General features: G+C 45.6%; 1 protein-coding gene across 3 annotated transcripts; it reads right to left on the reverse strand.

Annotated features, from left to right (window-relative positions):
- Positions 1-632: 632 nt before the first annotated feature.
- LOC118212246 (heparan sulfate glucosamine 3-O-sulfotransferase 1-like) lies at positions 633-14,766 on the reverse strand. 3 transcript variants are annotated; one of them, XM_035389944.1, is made up of 2 exons: positions 14,316-14,766; positions 633-2,391 (listed from the first exon to the last, which is right to left on the reverse strand). In XM_035389944.1, the coding sequence occupies exon 2, from the start codon at positions 2,250-2,252 to the stop codon at positions 1,326-1,328; it is 927 nt and encodes a 308-aa protein (XP_035245835.1). In that variant the 5' UTR covers positions 2,253-2,391; positions 14,316-14,766; the 3' UTR covers positions 633-1,325. The 3 variants fall into 3 exon arrangements, with proteins under 3 accessions (XP_035245835.1, XP_035245837.1, XP_035245836.1); XM_035389946.1 differs by lacking the exon at positions 14,316-14,766 and adding an exon at positions 6,090-6,305; XM_035389945.1 differs by lacking the exon at positions 14,316-14,766 and adding an exon at positions 2,820-4,281.
- Positions 14,767-22,227: the final 7,461 nt, after the last annotated feature.

The raw sequence follows: 22,227 nt of genomic DNA on the forward strand, positions 1-22,227 counted from the left end.
AGGTGATTTCCAGTTTGCTTTTATTGTATCACCAATGTGAATTACGCAGAACTACCGCATACCTCACATAACTGTATCAAACGTTTTGATTCAATTACAATGGGCTAACAAAGAAAATCCGGAAGAAAATATTCAGCAACCGAATTAATCCGTTTGAATGTTTTAGTACGTAATATGCTGTCCCAGCACGAATGCTTAGCATTTTATAAAACGAATACTAAAGCAAGAAAAGAACAGAAGAGCACACGTTATAATTCCAAGACGTTGGCAGGCTATAACCAAAACTAGGCTACTGCGCTGCATAACATACAAGTTTGATTTGAAGTTATTATGAAAATAAATCGGGTTGCGCCGGCATATTTTCAAACATGGCGGGTAATGGCGGAAAATAAATACAACACAAATGCTACGAGTACTCGACCAATCAGAAATGTTCAGCGCTGCAAGCTCCACCCAAAAAGTTCCTGTACTTTCGGAAAGTACTACCCCCCGAGCAGGAACGTTTTGGGGGGTAAAACAAAGCCCCCAGAACTAAATTTAGACCCTAGTTCCTGCGGTGGAAACGCACTGAGTTCCTCAAAAGGTTCCTAGTTCCGGGGTATAGTTCCTGCGGTGGAAACGCGGCTTAATAAAGGCCTGGACTGAAGGGCCTGTGTGTGGCACTGGTGTCATACATCTGAATGGCTCATCCTGAAAGAGCACCCCCTCCTGGCCGACCGGGAGCCTGCAGCCCACATGCACCAGTGACATGTGAAGCGCTGTCCTACAGCACGATCGATGCGCAGTGAAAAGAATCAGTGGCTGGCTGAATCACTAGGATGTTCTGGCCATGAGAAGCGCCTACGGCTATTATCGCTAATTCTAAATCTGAGCAACGAAAACATTGGTTTCAAACTTCTGGGGCTAAAACCGACTGTTGGGGAGCCGAAGGTCATCATTTGTGGTCCCATTGTCACCATGCGCAGGGCTATTCAGACCTCACACCTGAGTATGTTCTAAACCCACTCATGAATTTCGCCAGTCCTTATTGAGACCTCACACACAGAGGAGTGCCCAAGGCTTTGTAGTTAAGAGTGCAAATATCAGCAGAGTGCAGTCAGGGGATGGAAAAAATAAAATTTCAGTAAATTAAACATTTTTAACATACACAGTAGGTCTCGTATTTCCTCAGATTCACGGATGACTCATGGAATCAGCACACGCTGCTGGACACAAGGCAGCGCTGAAGCATAACAGAAGAGGACCTCCAGACGACCCCACCCTAAGTCTCCTCTCTTCTCTGATTGGTCAGAATTGGTGGACGGGCAGTGGTCAAAGCCCTCCCCTCAGCACCAGGCTAAGGTACGGCCCACCATTCGAAAGAAGCGGCGGTTGGGCTTGCGCAGGTACTGGCAGAGTTTGCGCCGGGCGTCGGCACTGAGCGGGGCGTGGGGGCGGCCCTTGGACTCGTCCAGGCAGCGCTCGTGCCCGGCCTCGGGGATCAGGCAGTAGAAGCCCTTGGTGGCATTGAAGTAGAAGTTGGAGGGGGCAATGCGGGGGGGCAGGCCCAGGAATCTCTCTGCCCCCTGGAGCTCGGGGAAGGGGTCCCTGACCAGGGCGTCCCCGTCCACCACGTGGATCTGCGCCCGGGGGAAACGGGCCAGCCAGCGGCCTAGGTGCAGGTGGTACAGGCTGCGCTGGAGGGCCTTGTAGGTGAGGTCCACGCCGCCGTGCGGCTCCAGCAGCAGCTCCTCCAGGGGGGGGTACGGCTTCCCGCGCTGCCTCCGGTTGTGCAGGACCTGCGTGTAGTCCGACACGAGCCGCTCCGCCGGGTCGCGCACAATCAGCAGGAGCCGCGCCCCCTCGTCCATGGCCCGCACCCGGCCCGGGGCCCGCGGGGCAGAAAAGTACCCCGGGGTCTTCTCCACCGTCAGCTGCCCCGGCAGGGAGAGGGGCATCTGGGCGCGGTACCAGGCCAGGCCGCGGCGGTAGTGCTCGTCCACGTTGAAGAAGTGCACCTCGGCCTTGGCGGCCGCCACGCCCGGGTGCAGGCTGAGCATCTCCAGAAGCGCCCGCGTGCCGCCCTTCCGCACGCCGATGATGATGGCTCCCGGGAGGCGCTGGCTGGCGTTGCCAGGTGACGGCTTGTCGCAGGGCGCCGGGGGGTTGCCGGGCGAGGGGGAGGCCGCAGAGCAGAGCTCCCTCAGGCAGGTGTTGAGCTGAGCCTGCAGGAGGAGCAGCAGTAAGGCGGCCAGGAGCAGTGTCCACAGCATGGTGGGGCCCACCAGCAGGGGGAGCTGGACCCACAATAGCAGTGGCACTGCAGGGGGACAGCCACGCCCTGCCCACGGTAGGACAGCTGCTCTAAAAACAGGCAATCATCACTTGCTGGGGTTTCAATCTGCCAAGAACCTGTGAGGGGGGAGAGGAGGGTTTGAATGCTTCAACAGTTTGGAAAGGTTGGTGTTAATAACTAAAATATCAGATTATTGAATTTAAAACGATTTTTTAAAGTAAATTACTTTTGGCCCAGGTCTACTGTTCAGTGTTTCAGAATTAAATGTACTGGGATAGGTAGGTTGGAGGGGGAAATTTGTTCCTAATATTAAAGTTTGTATTTTTCTCTCTCTTTTTTATAAATGTGGAGTACTCTACAGGTAAGCCATCTGCCAACAAAAGCAAAAAATTGAAAACCGCTCCAAAATAAGTGCTTGTGAAGGTTTTAGGGAGCTGTGATATGAAAAAAGGAAGAGAAAACAACAGAGGAGCTATTGGTGAAAGTCTGATGTTAGAATGATGGGTTCATGTGTCTGTGAATCCTGGGGGACTAGTGTTCACACCTCAAAGGTGCACGGCCATTCTGCAGGTTCACTGAATGGTCAGCCTGGCCATGCCACCCTCTGGTGCCCCCTCCTGGACTGCAATGGAAGAGCAGGAGGCAAATCTTGCCAAGACACTGCACCTTGTTAATTTCAGTAGTAATACATTCTATCTCCTGCTCCTGCTCCCTACAACCTTCCCAGCTTCTCAGTAGCAGACAGATACATATATAGGACTATGTAAAAAATAATCCTTGTTGCACAAGGACTACATAGAGCTCAAACCACCACCCAACTATAAAAAGCTAAGCTGCCATCTCTTCCAAGCCATAATAAACAGCAGCCACTGCACCAGTCACACCGGCAGTGAGGTTATTCAGAATAGTTTTGTCAAAGGATTTTCCTCAGGCAAAAAGAATACAGAAAAGCATCAAAGCCACACACCTCTCTTTTCCATTTGAGCTGCAGATAGTGTGAACATTATAGAACACAAGAGGGCCTTGCAAGTTACATAGCTGAGTGTCACATGCTCATTTCTCCTAAAATCAACATCAAGCTTGTCAATTTTTAATTTGAAACAAGTAAATAAAAATGAGCACAAGCCTTAGAAAGTAAGATTAAACAAAGTTCATTTTTTTTCTCAATAACTTGCTCACTGACAGTTCCTTGAACTGCTAATAATGCTAGTTGCTAATAGTGCTAGTTCATCCTGGACCCTTGACAATGCAGGTGGCAACAGCAAGTAATGTGCAATCTGTCTGTGTGTATATGCATATGTGGATGTGCTGTATGTGCCAGTGCACAACCATTCTCCTTCCATGGGTGTAATCAGTCTGTGAGTATTGATATCAGTAAAGCAATGGCAGGTCTTATTATACCCTCTCTGCAGGGGTCCCCGTATGCAAGGCTGGTGCCAGCAGGGGGCAGCGAAGTTATTATATTCTCTCTCTCTCTCTCTCTCTCTCTCTCTCTCTCTCTCTCTCTCTCACACACACACACACACACATGTTGTATATATTCTTACATGTAGCACTAGGTAAATTGCCACACCTTAAAGGTGCAAATTGAAGTTTCAATTTAAAAAGCAGAAACGCAGTGCCAAGACCTGTCATTTAGCAACAAGATATAAACAACATCAGCAGTCAAATTAGGCTTTGGAAACAATCGATGTACTCAAGAGCACAAAAGCATTGCATTAATGTTTTAAAAATGAAAAGGGACTGATGCAGCTGCAGAAGTTTGTAGGTAGGGGCACAGAGTGGAGGTGCTTGTGTGCAATGCTGACACCATTCAAAATGAACTTCCTGTTCAACAGACAGAACATTAAAAACATAACAGAAAAATAATATAAGCACAAGATGTGTGGTCAGGCAGTGACATACATTAAGCTCTTAAATGTTTCAGCACGCTGAAACTCCCTAACACCATGGCCCTCTAGGACTGTTGGGAATCTGTTGAACTTGTACATCATTGCATACTACAGCAGGAGTATTGCATTAGCCATTATAATGTTATAGCTAGTAGAGTTATAACAAATCATATATATATATATATATATATGTATATATGCATATATATATATATATATATATATATATATATATATATATATATATGTATATATGCATATGTGTGTGTGTGTGTGTGTGTGTGTGTCATTGAAGAATATAATGTGTGCTGCTCCATCACCTCAATCCCAACAAATGGCCTTGCAAATCTCCTCCCTTTCAGGAAGAAAAAAAATATGAATGATGATTGTGTATGAAGATTCAGTCTCTCTCCCACCCTAGGCTATAACTGAGTCTGAAAAGAACCGCTGTACTTCTGAAAATTATTCTAGAGATAAGGGCTCCTCTCCACCCCCCCCCCCCCCCCCCCGCCCCCCCGGTCTGAAAGGGCTCTCTCTCTCCTCTCCCTCTCGCCTGCACAGATGACAGCCTTCAGTAGGTCTGTGTGGCTTTTTCAGGCAGGCATCCAGCTGTGTATTAAATTAGGCTCTAAGGAGCCTGACTCCTTTGAGTTTGCAGATCTCATTCAAAACCTTTCAGCCACCAAGAACCACCCTCTGCCCCTGCTCTGGGTGCAATGGGGGGGGGGGGGGGGGGGGCTTTATTATTTGATCAGGCCCCAGGCATGAGTCATCGGACAGGCAGTTGACCAACTTGACAAAGGCAAACAAAATACCTCCAAGCAGTATAGAGTACTTGCATCTACCATTAAATCACTCCATTAAACACTTTTAAAACTACCATTGAACACTTCCTCCAGCCACTATAGCTAATGCCCAAAACATGACATGCACTGATACATTTTTATAAGAATGGCATAGACAAAAAACAAGGAATAATTATTCAGAGCTGATTTGAACCCTTTATAAAAAATTTAGATCTTGAATGATGTGTGGGTAAATGTGTGCAAAAACAATATTTTATAGCAAAAACTATATATATGAAGGACATGAATGTCACACCTTTCATTTAATCTGCACGTGTCATTGGGAGCTGTGTTCCTCAATGTAAGTTATCTCGAGACCCATGTCGATCCCTCCCCCCGCCACCCTCGCCACCTATGCCCCCCCCCCCCACCCCTGCCAGTGGGTCTTCACACACAGTTTGGGAGGCACAGTCCCGGAGAACCCTGCGAGTGTACTGCTCTCTCTCTCACGGGCAGACTGCGCTGTCACAGTTTTACCCTGTGCTGTGCACAGGTGTGGGGCTCACTGCTGCAGTTTCATATAAGCACGTACCTTACAGCGCACTCCACTGACAGGACGGCTTACTCAGAAAGCTTCACCAGCATGACAGGACTTACACTGTGCTCCCAAATCATTTTTTTAAAAAAGAAACTAAACTAACAAATCTTACCTCCCTCCTTTCTATTTCTCCCTGATACGCGCTCTTTGTCGCCAGCAGGTCAGAAACCAATATATTAAGAACACTATTTTGTTTGTTTTTTTTGTCTTTTGTTTTCGTTTGTTAGCGTGTGGGGGCAGTTTCAGGAGTTTCCAAATTCATTGCTTAGTCTAATATGAAACACGGTATGAAAAAACACTCGCTACAGAAATGAACTCACGAATGAACCGCTAGATAATTGCAAACCATCTGAAACATATGTTACCAACCCCAAGGAAAAGGGGAATGGGGCTGGGGTGTGTGCAGGGGCTCACCACAGGCTGCAGGGGGAGCAGGGGCTGCTGAGGAACAACAGCTCTCGTAGTGTTCAGGTGAGCCAGCGCTCATTAGATAAGGCAGACGAGATGAAAGAGAGGGGGAGAGGGGGGTGGGGAATTACCTCACCATGGCAGCCATTCATTTGAACACCAGCCGCAGGGAAAAAATACACAGAGGGAGAGAAAGAGCGAGGTTCTGAACGCAGCTGTAACAGAAAAAAGAAGGCACGTCTGATGACACTGGTTTTATAGGCGATCACATCCACTCTATGCCGGCCAGAGTTTATAAGCATCACATCTAGTGCCCCTGGGAGACATGTGTAAACGCAAGACCCCCCCCGACAGTGACTTAAGAACACCCGAACTAACCCTAACCCTAACCCTGACCAGTTTTTAATTGTCAGGAGGTGTGCTCCAGCTACAAAGCCAGGCATCAGACCGATAATACTAATGCCACTTAACTGCTGAGGACAGCCTAAATATGAGATTTGCTCAAATCAATCAAATTTTATCTGTATAGTGCTTTTTACAGAGAATGGTTACAAAGATGCTTTACAAAGCAAAAACCAGGCCTGAACCCCAAAAAGCAAGGGTACAATGGTAACACCCTGTCTGGGATTTGAACCTGCAACCTCTGAGGTAACAAGGCCAGTTATCTATCCACTGTTTTGTATAATTATTGTGGTATTAATGGCTACAATGGCTGCAATGGGAGTGTACACGGGCCAGTAGGAAGCAACAATACATTCCTAAGATCACAGCAGCTGATAATTATGGGAGGAAGGGAGAGAGATTGTGAGGGATCACATCCTGAGAGAGAGAGAGAGAGAGAGAGAGAGAAGAGAAAAAGAAGGGGAGATGGTGGAGCAAAAGAGAAGGAGAGATGCAGATGGGGAAGAAGGGGGGACAGGAGAGAGATGAAGAGTGTGGATGAGAAAGAGAGGGAGAAAGGAAGATACAGATGGGTGAAGGGGGGACAGGGAGCGAGAGGTGGAGAGAAGAATGAGAAAAAAACAGAGAGAGAGAGAGAGAGGGAGAGGGAGAGAGAGAGAGAGACAGGCCATCTGCCTCCCTCTGCTCCTCCTGTGCGCAGAGGAGAGTGTGTGTGTGAGGATGCTTCTCCCCTCTCAGCTCACCAGCTGGCTGAGCCCGGCGGCTCCGAGCCGGAAGCAGCGCGGCGCTGCGCCTCCTCGTCAGCGCCGGTTTCCTCGGGAAACGTATCAGAAACCGCCCAAAACGGGCTGAAGGTGCCCCGGCTGGGCAGCACAGGTCCGGTAACACTGCTCCTCAGCTCATTAGCTTATCAGGCAAGCTTGCCTGATGTTTGCCATGACACAAAATGAGAAGATTTGTGTGTGATAGTGACCGCTGACAACAACGTGGGTGTACTGTACTTACTTGTCTGAGGCATTATAAAATTTATTTCTGACTAGAGGGAAATTAATGGCTGGCGTGCTATTGTAAAAAGGAATGCACTGGTGCTTACCAGTCAGTACGACCATATATGGATACTGGAAAGGATCCTAAGCAGGACATCTCATATGTGACACAGGGCAAGAGCACATGCAGCTTCAGGCCGAGCACATCATTATGTCCATTATACAGGCTTCCGGTGAGGCTCTGGGGGCTCCAGTACCTTCTCTCCTGGGGATAGTAACAGTTCTTTATAATAGTCTATCATCCTTACGTATCATCCAATTCATTCAGACTGGGGGGGAAGAAAATAGAGATAAAGAAAGAGAAAGGATATCACGGTACAGAAGGTGCCTTGGCAGGGAGTCTACCAAAAGCATGAGGGGGTGAATATGGGCCAAACATCAGGCGCCTTATTGGCTGCACTACAGTTCTCCTCTTGGTTAGTCACTAATAAAATGCCCTGGATGCTTTTTTTATGTGTTCTTGGTCTCTAAGCTTTGTAACGCGTTTCTCAGCTTTACATTTTCATTTCAACGGGTTGTTTCTCACTGTTTTGTATTACTTTGAAATTTAGCATAAACGTTAGGAGTACTCCCTTGAGCCAGGCCTTTCTGAACCACAGGCAGAGTGCACTGGTCTACCTCCGTGATTATGAATTAAATCACACACCACCTTCTCAACACAGACTTCATATCCCTCGAGCTGTTCCTCCCTGGTTCATTTTCTTGTTGTTTACAAGTATGATTTCAGTGCAGTGAAAAGCCAAGAGGTCGTGTGGGGATTCATGGCCATGAGGGTTGGCTCGTGTATAAGTAAAACACAGCATGAGTAAAGACAGAGTAAACTATGAGGAAACCTCTGTGTGGAGTTCAGCTATAGCCTCAGCTCGAAGCATACCACGCCCTGTGGAGGTAATAATAATAATGTGTATGTTCGTGAAAGCAAGGCCGAGTGTGTGTACGTGTTCGTGTGTATGTGTGCGTGTGCGTGTGTGTGTGTATGTCCATGACAGAGACAGAAAGAGAGAGAAAGAGAGTATGGGAGAGCTTGTGTATCTGTGTGTGATTGTGAGCATGTTCCCCCAGGCAGACTCTACCCATTAGTGGCTCAGTAACTTCCAATAGCAAGGCTATGCCCACAAACCAAGACACATCCTACTCTCAGTCCAGCTGGGAGGTACTGGCCCAAAAAAAAAGCCAACACATGTTTGTGCATGTGAAGACATGCATTCCTGCACACGCACACACACACGCACGCACTCACTTACACACACGCACACACACACCACACAAAAATCCCTGTTTCGCCATGATCTCACTGGAAACTGTGAGGGGGGGACAGGGGGTAGGTGCTCGGGGGTTAATCATTCTTTAAACAGATCGTTTATACTCGGGAAAAGGTTCCCCCAGGGCCGTGCTCTCTCTCCCTCCCTCCCCCGCTCTCTCTTTCCCTCGCGGCTCCTTCAGCACAGCCCTGGCGCCGTGGCTGCCCACCACGGCTGCCCACCACGGCTGCCCGCCACGGCTGCCCACCACGGCTGCCCACCACGGCTGCCCACCGTGGCCCTTCTGCCGGTCTCCGAGCCGGCACTCCCCCTGTCTGCCCAGCCCTCTGCACCGCTCTGTCGCGCCTTTCCTCCGACACACTGTCCACGGGACACGTTTACAGTAATGGCCTCTGGGCCTCTGAGCGGCGCCGGACCATTCATCTAGAATGGTGCAGACTCGCTGCTCTATTTCAGCAAAACAAGTATGATTTCTTAATTACTTCACCCCCCCCCCCCACCCATCGCCCCCCAACTCCATCCCGCCACCACCCACCCTTCCACTCTGTGTGCTTTCACCTAACAAATAATAAAATTATGAAGTTAGGCAGCCACAGCATGAGCAGGTGACCTCTAACGCTCCTCTACAAGGTCGCTGGATGGCTCAGCGCAACAACGGGTGTCGACGGGATATAGGGCCTTCACGAAAGGTCACCTTCCGGAGGATACACTCACTGCCCTGAGACTCTGACTAACCCAGGAATCTCAGGCAACATCTGTCCAGCCCGACTGTCTGTAGTGAGGCTTGTGCGAAAGAATAACAAAGGGGAGCACATCTGGGACGGGATAACATGCAGGCGTACAGTCGAAGAGCACCTGCTCGTTTGCATCCAGGCCATGAATCTGAAAGGACCCTGCTGTCAGGAGCAACAGTGCTACCAATTCTTTGGTCGAGGCAACTGCCTGCCTTACTCAAAAAAACTACAAAACAACCGAGCGTTTTGTTTGGCAGCCAGGTTATGGGATGCTTAACAAGACAGTAATCCAGTTTGGCATTCTTTGGCATTCATTTTTGTTCATCAAAAAAAAAAAAATCTTCCAGACAAAATACAGCAGAATCTCATCAGCTGTTCTCTGATTCTTACTTGGTGCTGGTTCAGTTCAGTTCACTCCACTTGCTTCTGTACCAGTTTTTCACCTGAGAATATGTCTACACACTAGAGCCAGCCACTATGCAGCTGTTTAGGGCCACAACCATCCCTGGGCCACACAATTCAGTTATGTGATTTATGTCGGAGGACTTTGGGGCCGCAACCACATTGCTGTTTAGGGCCACTAAAACCCTAAGGCCAGCTCTGGTACACGCTGACATTTCTCACTGAAATACTGTACATTTGAGATTGCAATGACAGAACGCACGTCATCAGAGACTGGGCTAAGTTGCTTTTAGCAGAAAAGAGGGCATGTGTGATGTCACAGAAAGTGTCCTGACGGGTCACGCTGTCTGAGCACCATGACGTTCATCCAGTCGGACTCTTCTGGCGGTGACAGGAAAGGAGCTCGAGGACAGCGTTTAGTTGCCCGTGAAAACGTGCATGCATTAATCACGCTGATTCCTCCTAATGGCCTGTAATTCGCCCGAATCCCTGTAATGCGCAGAGACATGGGTACCGGAGACCCCGTCAAAGAAAGGAGAAAGTCAGAGGATGAGGACTAATTAAGCATGTGGATACTACTTATCTCTGGCGCTGAGAAAGATAGAGATGTGGGAAAGGACATCAAAGGAACCTCAGGAATTGGGTTAAGGCACAGACTTTGTAATAAGAGTGAAAGGCATTTCCGCTGAATTTTTGTGGCGCACCAACAGAACATTCTGCAATGCATCCCTGAAGGCTCTTGAGACAGCGCATCACTGAGCTGGTAAAAAAATCTATTGTTCCAAAACGAGCAAAAAGATTTTATCTGTCAAAACAGCTGAACTGTATGACAGCTGCCTAAAACAAGCACAGTATTAGGGGACAGGGTAAGAAAACTCTACTGTCCATACACACCCATACATACAAACAAACACACCTACTCATACACACAAACAAACACACACACACACACACACACAAACATCCATACACACAAATAGACAAACACACAACAAATACACACACACACCCATACATACAAACAAACACACACACACACACACACTCATACACACAAACAAATAAACAAACACACTCACACAAACACACACTGAGCCAGAGCTGATATGGCATCAGGTAGGCCCTGTACTTCCCAAACATTTCTGATTACATTTAGTACAGGTCATTTTTATATTTAACCCTTGTTTACTTATGAGCACATGTGAAACTGTTACACTGGGTCACATATACCCAGGACCTAATTTGGATTTTAAACAGTGCAGAAATAAAATTTATGCAAAAAGACTCAATATACTGTATATTATCATTATCTAAATTCAAAAACAATATAAACAACATATATGGTTACCATTGGTATGGTTATCAGGTTGCCATTTACCTCTGCTAGATCACATTAAACAATGAATGTGTCATGCATTTTTGTGATAAAGATGTGATTTACATAAATCCACTATAATGAAAGGATAGGGGGTATAAATCCTGCTTATCTATGAAAAATTTTAATGAAACAAGGTCATGCAGTAGATGATTGATATATATTCTCTTGAACTGACATTCTCAATTATTTTCATCTTTATCTTATAATAATCAAATACAGATGACGAACAACAAAATAAGAACCAATTACACTGGCTTAGTCACTGGTTATGCAACACATATCTGAGAATCCTTTCCAGTTTCACTAAAAGTGTATTGCAGGTTGATTTGATCCAGTCTAAACACAAGGGTTAAGTGGTTCTCCAGACACTTGGCAGTACGTTTAAAGGCAAAAAAGCCTGCACTTGTAGTTTTATCATAGCCATGCCTATACCTGTAGGTTGAAACACTGTCTGCACTATCAAACATTAAACTTGGTTGGGAGCATTTTACACGGTGTCTGCCTTGTGTTCACAGCACAAGCTAAATTTAGCAGCAGGAGCTCCATGTGGGTCAGTGCTGAGGTTAAGGACCTCGACCCAAGGTTCGATTTTCGGACTGGGCGTTGCTGTTCTACATTTCAGCGAGGCGACTGGAATCCAAACTGCCTATAGTAAATGTTCAGCAGAGTAAATGGTTAATATGTTGACACAGAAATGTCAGCTGACAAACTCGCCCTGGATACGACAGCCCGCTGTGCGGAATGAATAATGCAATAATAATGTGTCGGCAGCATGTCAACTCGAACATGAAACTTTGAGTATAATAATAATATGCTAATTATCTCAACTCCACGCCATGGTGCAGCATGACGGAGACGCTGTCCCAAGATCTGCCCCGCCTGAGGGTGTGTCACTCAGCTTGATTACACCAAGGCGTGTTTTCCCAGCTTGATTTTGTCAGTGCCCTCTTTGGTGGTTTACCAGCAAAACCGCTGAAAGAGCTCCAGCTCATTCGAAGCAGTGCCGCCAGAGTCCTGACAAAAGCACAGAAAGCTGCCCACATCCTCTCCATTCATTTTGTGATACATTTTAAGATTCTCCTGGTTTATAAGACTTTAAATGGCAGCAACCCTTCCAGTCTGTTTAGTTTATTTACATGACCTTCATTCAGCCTACTGGAGTGACTTACAATATAGGAGAAACAGAAGTGCAGTGACATGATTTTTATGGGCAACAGTGCCAGAACTGGCCGATAACATTCCCCTACCAGCAAGTAGGGATGCAAAAGCACAAGTGCAAGTGAACTAAGCTATACAAGAACCAAAGTACATATTCTAAATTCATATTGACTAAATCCATAACAATCCCTAAAATGTAAGTCCTTACAAGCACCTTAACCTAAAACCATGAAAATGCCAAAACCCGAATTTGTCCAAAAGGTGAGAGTGCTTTGGGGCATGGAGGAGCGGGAGCCAAGATATAGTCCGAAGAGGAGAGTCTTCAGTCTGCATGGGAAGATGGCCAATGATGCAGATGCCCTGACAACTTTGGGAAGTTCATTCCGCCACAGTGAGGCCAGTCCTGATAGGCACTGTGACTGGAAGAAATGACCAGGGAGGGAAGAGCCAGGAGTTTTGAGGTTGTGGGCGAGATCTGGCCGGGCTCTGCCGTTTTAAGAGCGGCTGAAGGTCTGGTGGAGCTGTTACATTCGCTGCCCTGTAGGCAAGCACCAAAGTTTTAAACCTGATGTGAGCTGTAACAGGCAGACAGCACTGTGAGGTAAGGGGTGTGACGGAGCAGGCTGAGGAAGGCTGAAGAGAAGCTGTGTGGCTGCGTTCTGTATTCTCTGATCCACGTTCCCTCTTGAACACTCAGATCAGTAAATTCAAGTCTCTTCAATGTGCCCGGAACACAGTTGGGTAAAAGGGGAGATTGCACCATCTGTTTGCTGGGCCTGTGCCCCTGGAATGCCTTCCCAAATCACACATGGGCTTCTGATCCCATCAGAGCCTCTAAGTCAGCCTCGAAAATCTACTTTTAGCATTTGGCCTTTTTATAATGGCTTATTTATGTGCCCTCATTTCATCAAGTGTTAGTCACTTTTAATTGCTGCCCTCTTATTCTGCCCACTGTAAGGTACTTTGAGACTGCCGTGCTATAAAAAATACTCTATAAAATAAAAAATATTATTATTATTATTATTTTATTTTTAGTTTTTTGTATTATTACTATTATTATTATTCATCCATCCATCCATTATCTATACCCGCTTATCCTGGTCAGGGTCGCGGGGTATTATTATTATTATTATTATTATTATTATTATTCGTATTATTATTAATATTATTATCATTATTATTATTATAATTATTGTTATTATTATTATTATTATTATTATTTAAATAAAAGTAACTGTTTGAGGAGAGATCTTGGTTTCTGCGCTTGAATGAATTAACTTTGCACTATTTTACACCTTCAGCATGAGGGACAGCAAGCATTCCATATCGGAAGAGGAGCAGGTGGTCGCCGTGGTAGCATGAGCTGTATCCCCAGATTCTGCTCTCCTGACACAGAAACAGGTCTCCAGGCTGCCATGAGAAGCAGCCAACAGTGCAGGTCACTGCTGGTTTGATTCATATGAAATTATCAAGCTTAAATATTTAACTCTGAGCGTGTGCACACATACACAGGAAAGCTTCCTGTGTATGTACAGCAGCATCATCGTTAAAAAATTGCAGCTGTGAAAAATGAGTTAAATGTTGAAATTTGCTTCAGTTCCAATGTGGATGTTGACGCTTCATTCACAAATATGAGCATTCTCTTCTAATGAGAAGAACGCGTGTCCTCATCCTGTCTCAGTGGTGTTCACACTTTCACACTTTTTCTCTCACAGACACGTTTTTCCTGTTTATGACGCACCCCACTGTCAGCCTTTCAGAAGCACAACCCTTCATGCCGACAGGCCACGCTTCCCCAGGTCACTTTAAGCTGCGTGAGACCAAGCAGACGGCTTTGAAGTTTCTACCACACCAGTAAGACAGCACAGTGACTGCGGTGGCTGTGAGTTGTGGACTTAACATGGGAGAAAATCCTACCTGCTCCAGGTAAAGGTGGAGAGGCAGAGAGAAAAAGGAACAGAGAAAGGCATCTTACCTGCGAATGTGCGCTCTGTCCTGTATGGGGCAGCTGGCACCAGGTAGCGCTGATCTCCCCCCTGCTCACAAAGTAAAAACGTTCCTCTCTTTCCAGTCTGCCTTCTTCTCTTTGTCCTTTCTCCTACTGCCCTCCTCTGTGCTCTAGCTGTGTCCTCTGCTGTCTGTTCCACAGAGTGTTTGTGCGGAGTGCCAGCATGGTTCTCTGGATCCGACGTTCAGGGGGGAGAAAGAGAGAGAGAGAGAGAGAGAGAGAGAGAGAGAGAGAGAGAGAGTGAGAGACAGAGAGAGAGAGAGAGCTGCACTGGCTTTCCGGGCTGCTCTGTTCTGCGTTTATGTGAATAAGCAAGTGAGCATGCGAGCGAGCGGGCGAGTGCGTGAACGAGCAAGCTCCTTCGGCACAAACACATCTTTCCACAGGGAAATTCCCTCCTTCACCCCTCCCTTTTCCAGTTTTCCCCCTCTCTCCTTCGCTTGCTTTCTTTTCCACTTCTCCTCATCCTCTTCTCATTCATTCTTCCATCTCTGGCCTCTTGCCTTCCTTTTGTTCTGGCTTTTCTCTCACTCTCCCAGTGCTTAACTTTTTTTGGTTCTGTTTTTCTGTTTCAATTTCCATTTAATCTTCCTTCCAGATTTTACGAGGCACCCACAACATATTTGCATAGAAACAAATAGCTTTTAGACAGGATTGCCACATCAGCAGTTTCTTGCAGCAAAACATGTTTTGGGGGATTTCTATAGTGGCTGCAAAAAGAATAATTTGCTGTCACATGCTTGGCTGTGATTCTTGATTTTTTAAATCCATCAACTTTGTGTTTTCAGGACACAGACGGCAGGGCAATAAAGTGGAGGAGGAGACTCATAAGAGAAAAAAGACAATCTGTAATTGAGTATTTTGCACAGCAGCAGTTTAACTCATTTACATTAACAAGTAATGGCTGAAAATTCAAGCGTGATTTGAGGAGTTTGATTTGATCCACAACGCAAGCATCCCTGCCCGACATGGGCAGAAGTGCACTTTGTAGAGTGCTAGCAGATGGCACCCTGACCATGACTGCCAGTGGGGCAGGAACAGGAATCTGAAAGAGGAAGACTATTTGGCAAGGTTTGGAGTGCCTTCGCTCCAAGGGGTGCATCATACTCCACCCCAGACCTTTTAATGACATTGGCCAGCCCACCAGCTTGGCAAGGATTCAGTTAGTCAGAGCAGACCCAAGAGCCATATCATCAGTACCAGACTAACAGATAGCGGCATGAGCTCCATAATGTGCCACACACAGATGAGCAAGGACAGGAGGATGAGGCGTTGGGAGGGGCTGGGGGTAACCCCCTGCTATGCTTACATATAAAGACCCCCCTTCCCCAGCACACTCCTCATCCTTCATATTCGCCCACTAACCAACACACCCTCCCCTCCCAGATCATTTTGGATTGTTGTGTCTGCCTTCATAATGGCAAGAGGGGGATGGGGGTAAGGGGAGATTTCCACTGAAAAACTGAAAAGCTCCTCCTTCTTGGGTCTTGGGTGGGGGACTCATCTTGAAGACTTCCTGCCCTTTAAAAAAAGACACATCCCAGATCAGCACGACTTCCCCCCCCCCACACACCACAAAAGACATCCCGCTTATCCTTTCATTGAAAACACTCCACTCTTCAGCACAGCCAAAAACAGCTCTTAAGGACGGAGAAACTTTTGTTGTCTTTCCCACTTAAATTTCATTCATCATTTTTACTTATTTTTCTTCCTTAAAATATAATATTTTTCCCTGTAGAAAAACATAATAACTGTTAGTAACAGTAATATCTTAGGGGGTATCCAGAATGAGTTTGAAAAGAGGCTTATAACTGTGTTCAGTCTTTTGTGTTTCTGAATATGAACTAATGACAGGAAATGTTACCAGCAGCAATTATTTCAGGTTTTAATGAATGAGAGAAAAATATGAAAAGGTTTTTTTTTTTGACCATTTTTTTGTCTCATCTCTAAATGGAACACAAGGTACCTTTCGTAATACGGATATGTGTTGAGAAGCATGTTATTAAAAAATGATCAATTAGCTCCTTTTTACTGTACCTCAGCCCAAATCTGAGTAGGGTAAAATAGTGTTCAGTTGCTTACAACTTTGAAAAGGCTACGGAAAACTTCATAAAAGAGTCATTCACTTTACAAGCATATTAGCTGGCTATGATAGACCTATGACATTAGGCCATTGTCCTGCTGTAAAGTGAAGCGTGATTCAATGAGTTTAAAGGCATTTGGTCGGATCTGAGCAGATGTTTCTGTACACTGAATCCATCCTGCTGCTGTCAGGAGTCACATCATCAATGAAGGCAAATGAGCCAGTTCCAGTGGCAGCAACACATGTCAAAGCCATAACACTACCTCCATCGTGCTTTACAGATTGAGGTGGGGAGTGGTGTGCTTTGGATCACGAGCAGTTCCTTTCTTTCAGCACACTTTCCTCTTTCTATCATTTTGGGACAGGTACTGATCTCATCTGTTTTTTAGGCTTTGTTCCAGAACTCCAGAAGTTCCAGAAGTTGTTAATGTATTAGGTATAGGTATTTTTTATGAAAATGAAGGGACTATGTACAAAAAGGGCTGTAATTCTTACACGTGGAATGTAAATCATGGATGTAAATACCCACAAATTAGAGTGGACATTTTGTGCTTTAACACTATATAATTTTTTTTCAAATCCAATGTGCTGGAGAACAGAGCCAAAAAAAAACTAAAATTGTGTCGCTGTCCCAATATTTTTACATTTAACTGTAGATTCCCTCCAACGCACTTCGGCTGAACTGAGCCTTTTTTTTTTTTTTACACCTTACAGGCCACACAGTACTACAGGAGAGGCAGGGACTATTCCACACCCTACAGTCCAAACGTACTGCAGGAGAAGAGAGTGGAAGGGAGGTGCATCTCTCACTGATGACAGCTCGTGGCCTGTGGGGACCCGGCGCACTGGGAGGAATGAGTATAGCACAATCCGAAGAGGCTGCCGGGAAAGCCTCACTATCATTACGTCACCGGAAAGTCGCTACAAAAAAAGCTAAACCCACACAGTGCTTAATTAATGAGTGCCAACCACCTGAGACAGCAGCACAGCTTGTGCTATTGTGTTTTTTTTTTCTTCTTCTTTTTAACGATGGTGTGTTCCAGAGTTGTAACTGCCATGGGATCGCTTAGGATATTGAGGTTAGTTAGAGGTAGACGCAATGGCCTCATATGATGAACTGACACTGATTCATTTGATTCGTAACATCTGTTGAAATAGGCCGAGTGTAGCCGAACGTAGAGGGGTTCTCTTGAGAGACCATCTCCAAACTGAATTCTTGCTAATTGTTGCTATACATAAACAACCAAAGAAATACTGTGATATAGAGTGAACTTTATTCAGTTTTCAGTTTAAAGAGTTTTTTAATTCTTGAAAGTAAGTTCATACATTGCACCGAACGGGAGGATTTAGCATTGTTCTTTTGGAAACAATTTTGCTTCCGTAAGCAACACGGCAATTTACATTTTAACTTGTCAATTGTCAGTACAGAGAGGATAGAGTAAAATATGTTTATTTTCTGAATCCAGCAGTTTTAACACCTAACACCCTTGTTTAATCTCCGGCACTCTGAATACCAAACACAAATGTATCAACAGTTAAATCTTCTCCCTTATCCAACATATAAAATATATTTGTTTTAATTTGGTACTTATTATCAAAGATATTAATTTTCAATTAAATCACAGAATTTTTTGATAGGCAAAGCAACCAGTTGGATCTACCTTTATCTAATCTACAACTCACAGCCAGATTTAAATTAACAACAAATTATTGAACATCTAGCCTAAAGACAAAGGTCAACTACTTTAAACAAAAAATTTTACCAACATGGACAGGTTATGTTCACAAAAGGAATTAATGAACAATAAACCAAACCACAGCTTGTTTCTCCCAAATAGACCCAAGAAAACCAAGATCAAAGTTCAATAACAAATATAGCCAAATATTCCAAAAAAACCAGGGGTGAAAATGTAAAAAGCCCAGATGAGCTGTAAGACAAAAATGTCAGACCCTGCGCATATCAGACATTTCAATTAAATGCCACGGATTGCATTCACACCTAAAATCAAAGGGAACATTGCCTTGCGTGTGCATTCTGTAGCCACACTGGGTCTGTGTGTGCTGTGTCTTCAAGTGACAAATGAATAAGACTGAGAGAAAACTCCCAGACAACCCCAGATTTGTATACATTTAGAATACCTCCAATTGCCCAAGGATGTTCCTTTGATGTTTGTGTGTGCCGTCGGGAATGAAGACAGATAGAGAGAGAACAGACAACATTCCTATGGTAAAACAGAGCAAGCTACTCAATCACAAGTGACACTGGAGGACTATGAGCAAGTTTGCCCAATAAAATTATTGTCTGTCTCTCAAAGGAAATAATCAAAAACAGGTATCCGACACAATGATCTGTCCATTTAGCAAACCGCCAATCAGAAGTGAATTTGAAGTCCATTACAGAATAGGACATGCCATATCACATCACCAGCTTGTGTTTAGTAATGCTATACTCTACATCAAAAGTAAATTGAATTATTCTTTTCTTAATAAACTTGGAAAAAGCAAGCATATGTCTTAATGAATATTAAATGTAAGAAAAGAGTGATTTCACAGGGTCTTTAACAAGAGGCAGCAGTAGAATGCCTGGCATACGTGCAGCGAGCACTGCGCCTTTGAGTGTACAAATATTTAATTACTCAGACGGAAACTCATGAGGGTAACTGAAAATAAAAATGATTTAATCAGCACCTCATTTCTTCTGAACAGCGGGGTGTTGAAAAGAGGAAAAAAATAGAAGTTGTAGGCAAGAGCTCATTTACAACTAAAGGCACACACCAAGGAAATGGACGAAAGGCCTTAAATGAGTGTCCATTAAATTGAGACCTTCGGTCATTAGCTATCCCTGTGCTCTCGCTGCAGTAGCCTGCTGTGGGAAAACATGGCACCGCAAGCTAGACGGCGGCTCCAAGTACTGACCCGGGATCAGTTTCGCCCCATCACTCCATTCCTCTGGAACTGTGTGAGCATTTGGGCGGTCCTGTTTGAGGTCATGTATGCACTCCTCGACAGTGATGTTTCTGCTCATTTCACCGTGGGATAATTAAACAGAGGCCCTCTGAACAGGCGCGCTAATTTTAACTTAGAAAGCAGATGGAGGAAGGCAAACATGTCCCAGATAGCCTCTCTCTGTATGGAGCGCTATACTTCACCTGTTACCATATGGGAACCTGTGATCGTGACCGGCGCTCAGAGTAGAGGGCCCTGCTCCTCTGACAGCGCCAGACAAGGGCATGGATACGTTCTCCCTGTAGCACTGTCATTAGCCTTTTTTTACACTAGACATCTACAGAGCTTAGAATTATAGGGCACATTTATCAAATAGCAATTAGTGAAATTACTTAGAATTATGAACGTGGATTCATGGATACGAAATCCAAATGCTAAACTATCGCATGACATATTGTGACATGGTACCCGATATCTCAGAACCTAATTACCTTCAGTTGGAACCCTGTCATTCTAAGTTCTCCATTTGTGATTGGCTTCAGGCAATATAAAAGCGTGAATACAGAATATAGTACTCCAATGAACAGCAAATAAACAGTTTCTTTTTTTCACTTGGCAAAACACAATTACAATTTTGCCAAATGGGGTTTTGGACCAATCTCATTAGTTGCTGAGTTATGAGACATTTACCGTGCAAAGAAAAGACCTAAACCTTTTATTGCGTAAATAATGTTAAGAATTAAAAAATGAGATGAATACAGGAGGCCTTTGCCTGACATTGATGAAATCGACAGGACTGTACAAAAGTTGATAAACGCAGTGTACATGGAGCTGCATAAGTAAAAGTACATTTTACAAGTGGGCTTGTGAATATACTTTGTATTTTCGAGAGCATTCAAATGGAAGGGGAAAATTGTAGCCGCAAAACCAGGATGCTTGCCCTTACACGTGTCTGTCATAGAGAATTGCCAAGGTGGAAAGTGTTCAATTGATGGAGAGCTTCAAATTGATGGAGAGTTTAATTGATGGATAGCATCAAAGCCCATGTATGGCCTGTGCAGCCATACCCTGGGAGGAGGGTCAAAGGGTGGGGGGTAACAGAATGGAGGAGTGGTCCCTTGAGGAGAGAGGGCAGTGGGGAGAGGCAGAGCAGGGCGGGGCCATCTGCCCAGGGGGACGAGACGCCGGCATGGCCAGACTAATTACCTGCCAGGCCACAGTGTCCCAGTGCTCTCCTCAGGCACCGCAAAGCAATTTGCTGGCTGGGACAGACGGGGGAGAAGACGGGAGCCGCCGCAGGCCCGTCCGCGACCCCGCCCGATCGATCCGCCGTGACCCCTGAAGTCCCACCGGCAACCCTACCCCCCCTCCAAGGCCCCCAGCTACTGAAACAGCGTTTGATTTTGGGATTTCCCACAGGACCGCTGCCCTGGTTCTGTCTAGGTGTAGGAAGAGACAAGAGGCTCTGGAGATGCATGCCAACATTACCACGGTGACAAGGTTACTGCACCGCACCAACCCTAATAGTCCAGTCCATGCAGCTGGTCATTAAAGACACAAGCAGAAAAAAGATGTTCTGTTTCTTTTAAGGAAAAGTATATCTCACGTCAATCCACTATATGACACTGAAGAAATGTAATTACACAAACATGAATGCTAAATGTGAGAAATAAATTTTTCTGCTTTTAAGCCATCCATGTTTGAGACACTAAGAATGCTGATCAGGGTAGTAATGGGAGGGGTAAGGGTTCACAAACCCCGTAATAGGTGGAGCAACAATGAACTGTCTGGACCAATCGAAACATTTTGACCTTTTGACCAGCAGAAGACTGTTTGGCTGAGTTACTGAAGGCATACGGTAATACTGCTCCTGTTTTGGGGCTTCTTGAAGCCTAATTCCCCAACAGTGGCATAGGGCTGAACCAGAGACTCAAAGATGGGATCAGGACACCGAGGGAACATGAGGACCAGCCCACGAACAAAGACCCCCATGGCATTAGGCCTCCTCAGTCCCGCTCACCACGCCCTGCCCGCTAACTGCTTCATGTTTTCCAAGAGCCGCTTATTTGCAGAACAGCTGCGCGGAGGTAACTAAAATACAGAGTCTTTGTTCCCTCATCTTTCCAGGGTAGAGTGTCATGTGGTTGGGCACTGCTATCTCTTTCTAACCACCCCCACCCCCCAAAACTCCCCACCCCCCCAATGCCTCTGCTGCTTCTGTCACTGAAGGGCTCAGCAGGGACGCTCGGTTTGGGGCGCGAGAAATGGGGTTTGGGAAGACATTGGCACATTTCAAAAAAGATAAAAGCAATTATGCTGCTCTGAGGAGAGCACAGAGAGGGAGGTGGTGAAGATGGGGGTGAGCGGAGGGGGGAGCAGGGTATTTTCAGATGGGAACAGGACAGAAGGCTTGATTCACACAGCGCTAAAACAGACGAGCACCTGTTAGAAATGAGGCACATCCTGTGGGCTGGTGCCTCTCTGTGAGACACATGCGGGGTTTCGTGTGTGTGGTGTGCAGGTGTGCACAAGAAGAACAGGAGCACACGCTGTGATGAAGGAAAACCACACACACAAACACATACACACACACACACACACAAACCAGCCCGCCACAGCAAATACAGTACATACCCCAGTCTTCCACCACACACACAAACACACACACATACACACCAGCCCCTCACAGCACACACACACACACACACACGCACACATGAATGAACATCACACATATACTATACACAGACACAGTGCACATTCAGTCCGTACTAATACAGGCAAACACCGGGTAAATAGGAGACTCATTGAACTGGCCACACCCCGCATGATGTTGAATTGGAATTTGAA

The sequence above is a fragment of the Anguilla anguilla genome, chromosome 14 (genome assembly GCF_013347855.1).
Source record: "Anguilla anguilla isolate fAngAng1 chromosome 14, fAngAng1.pri, whole genome shotgun sequence".
NCBI classification, from domain to species: Eukaryota; Metazoa; Chordata; class Actinopteri; order Anguilliformes; family Anguillidae; genus Anguilla; species Anguilla anguilla.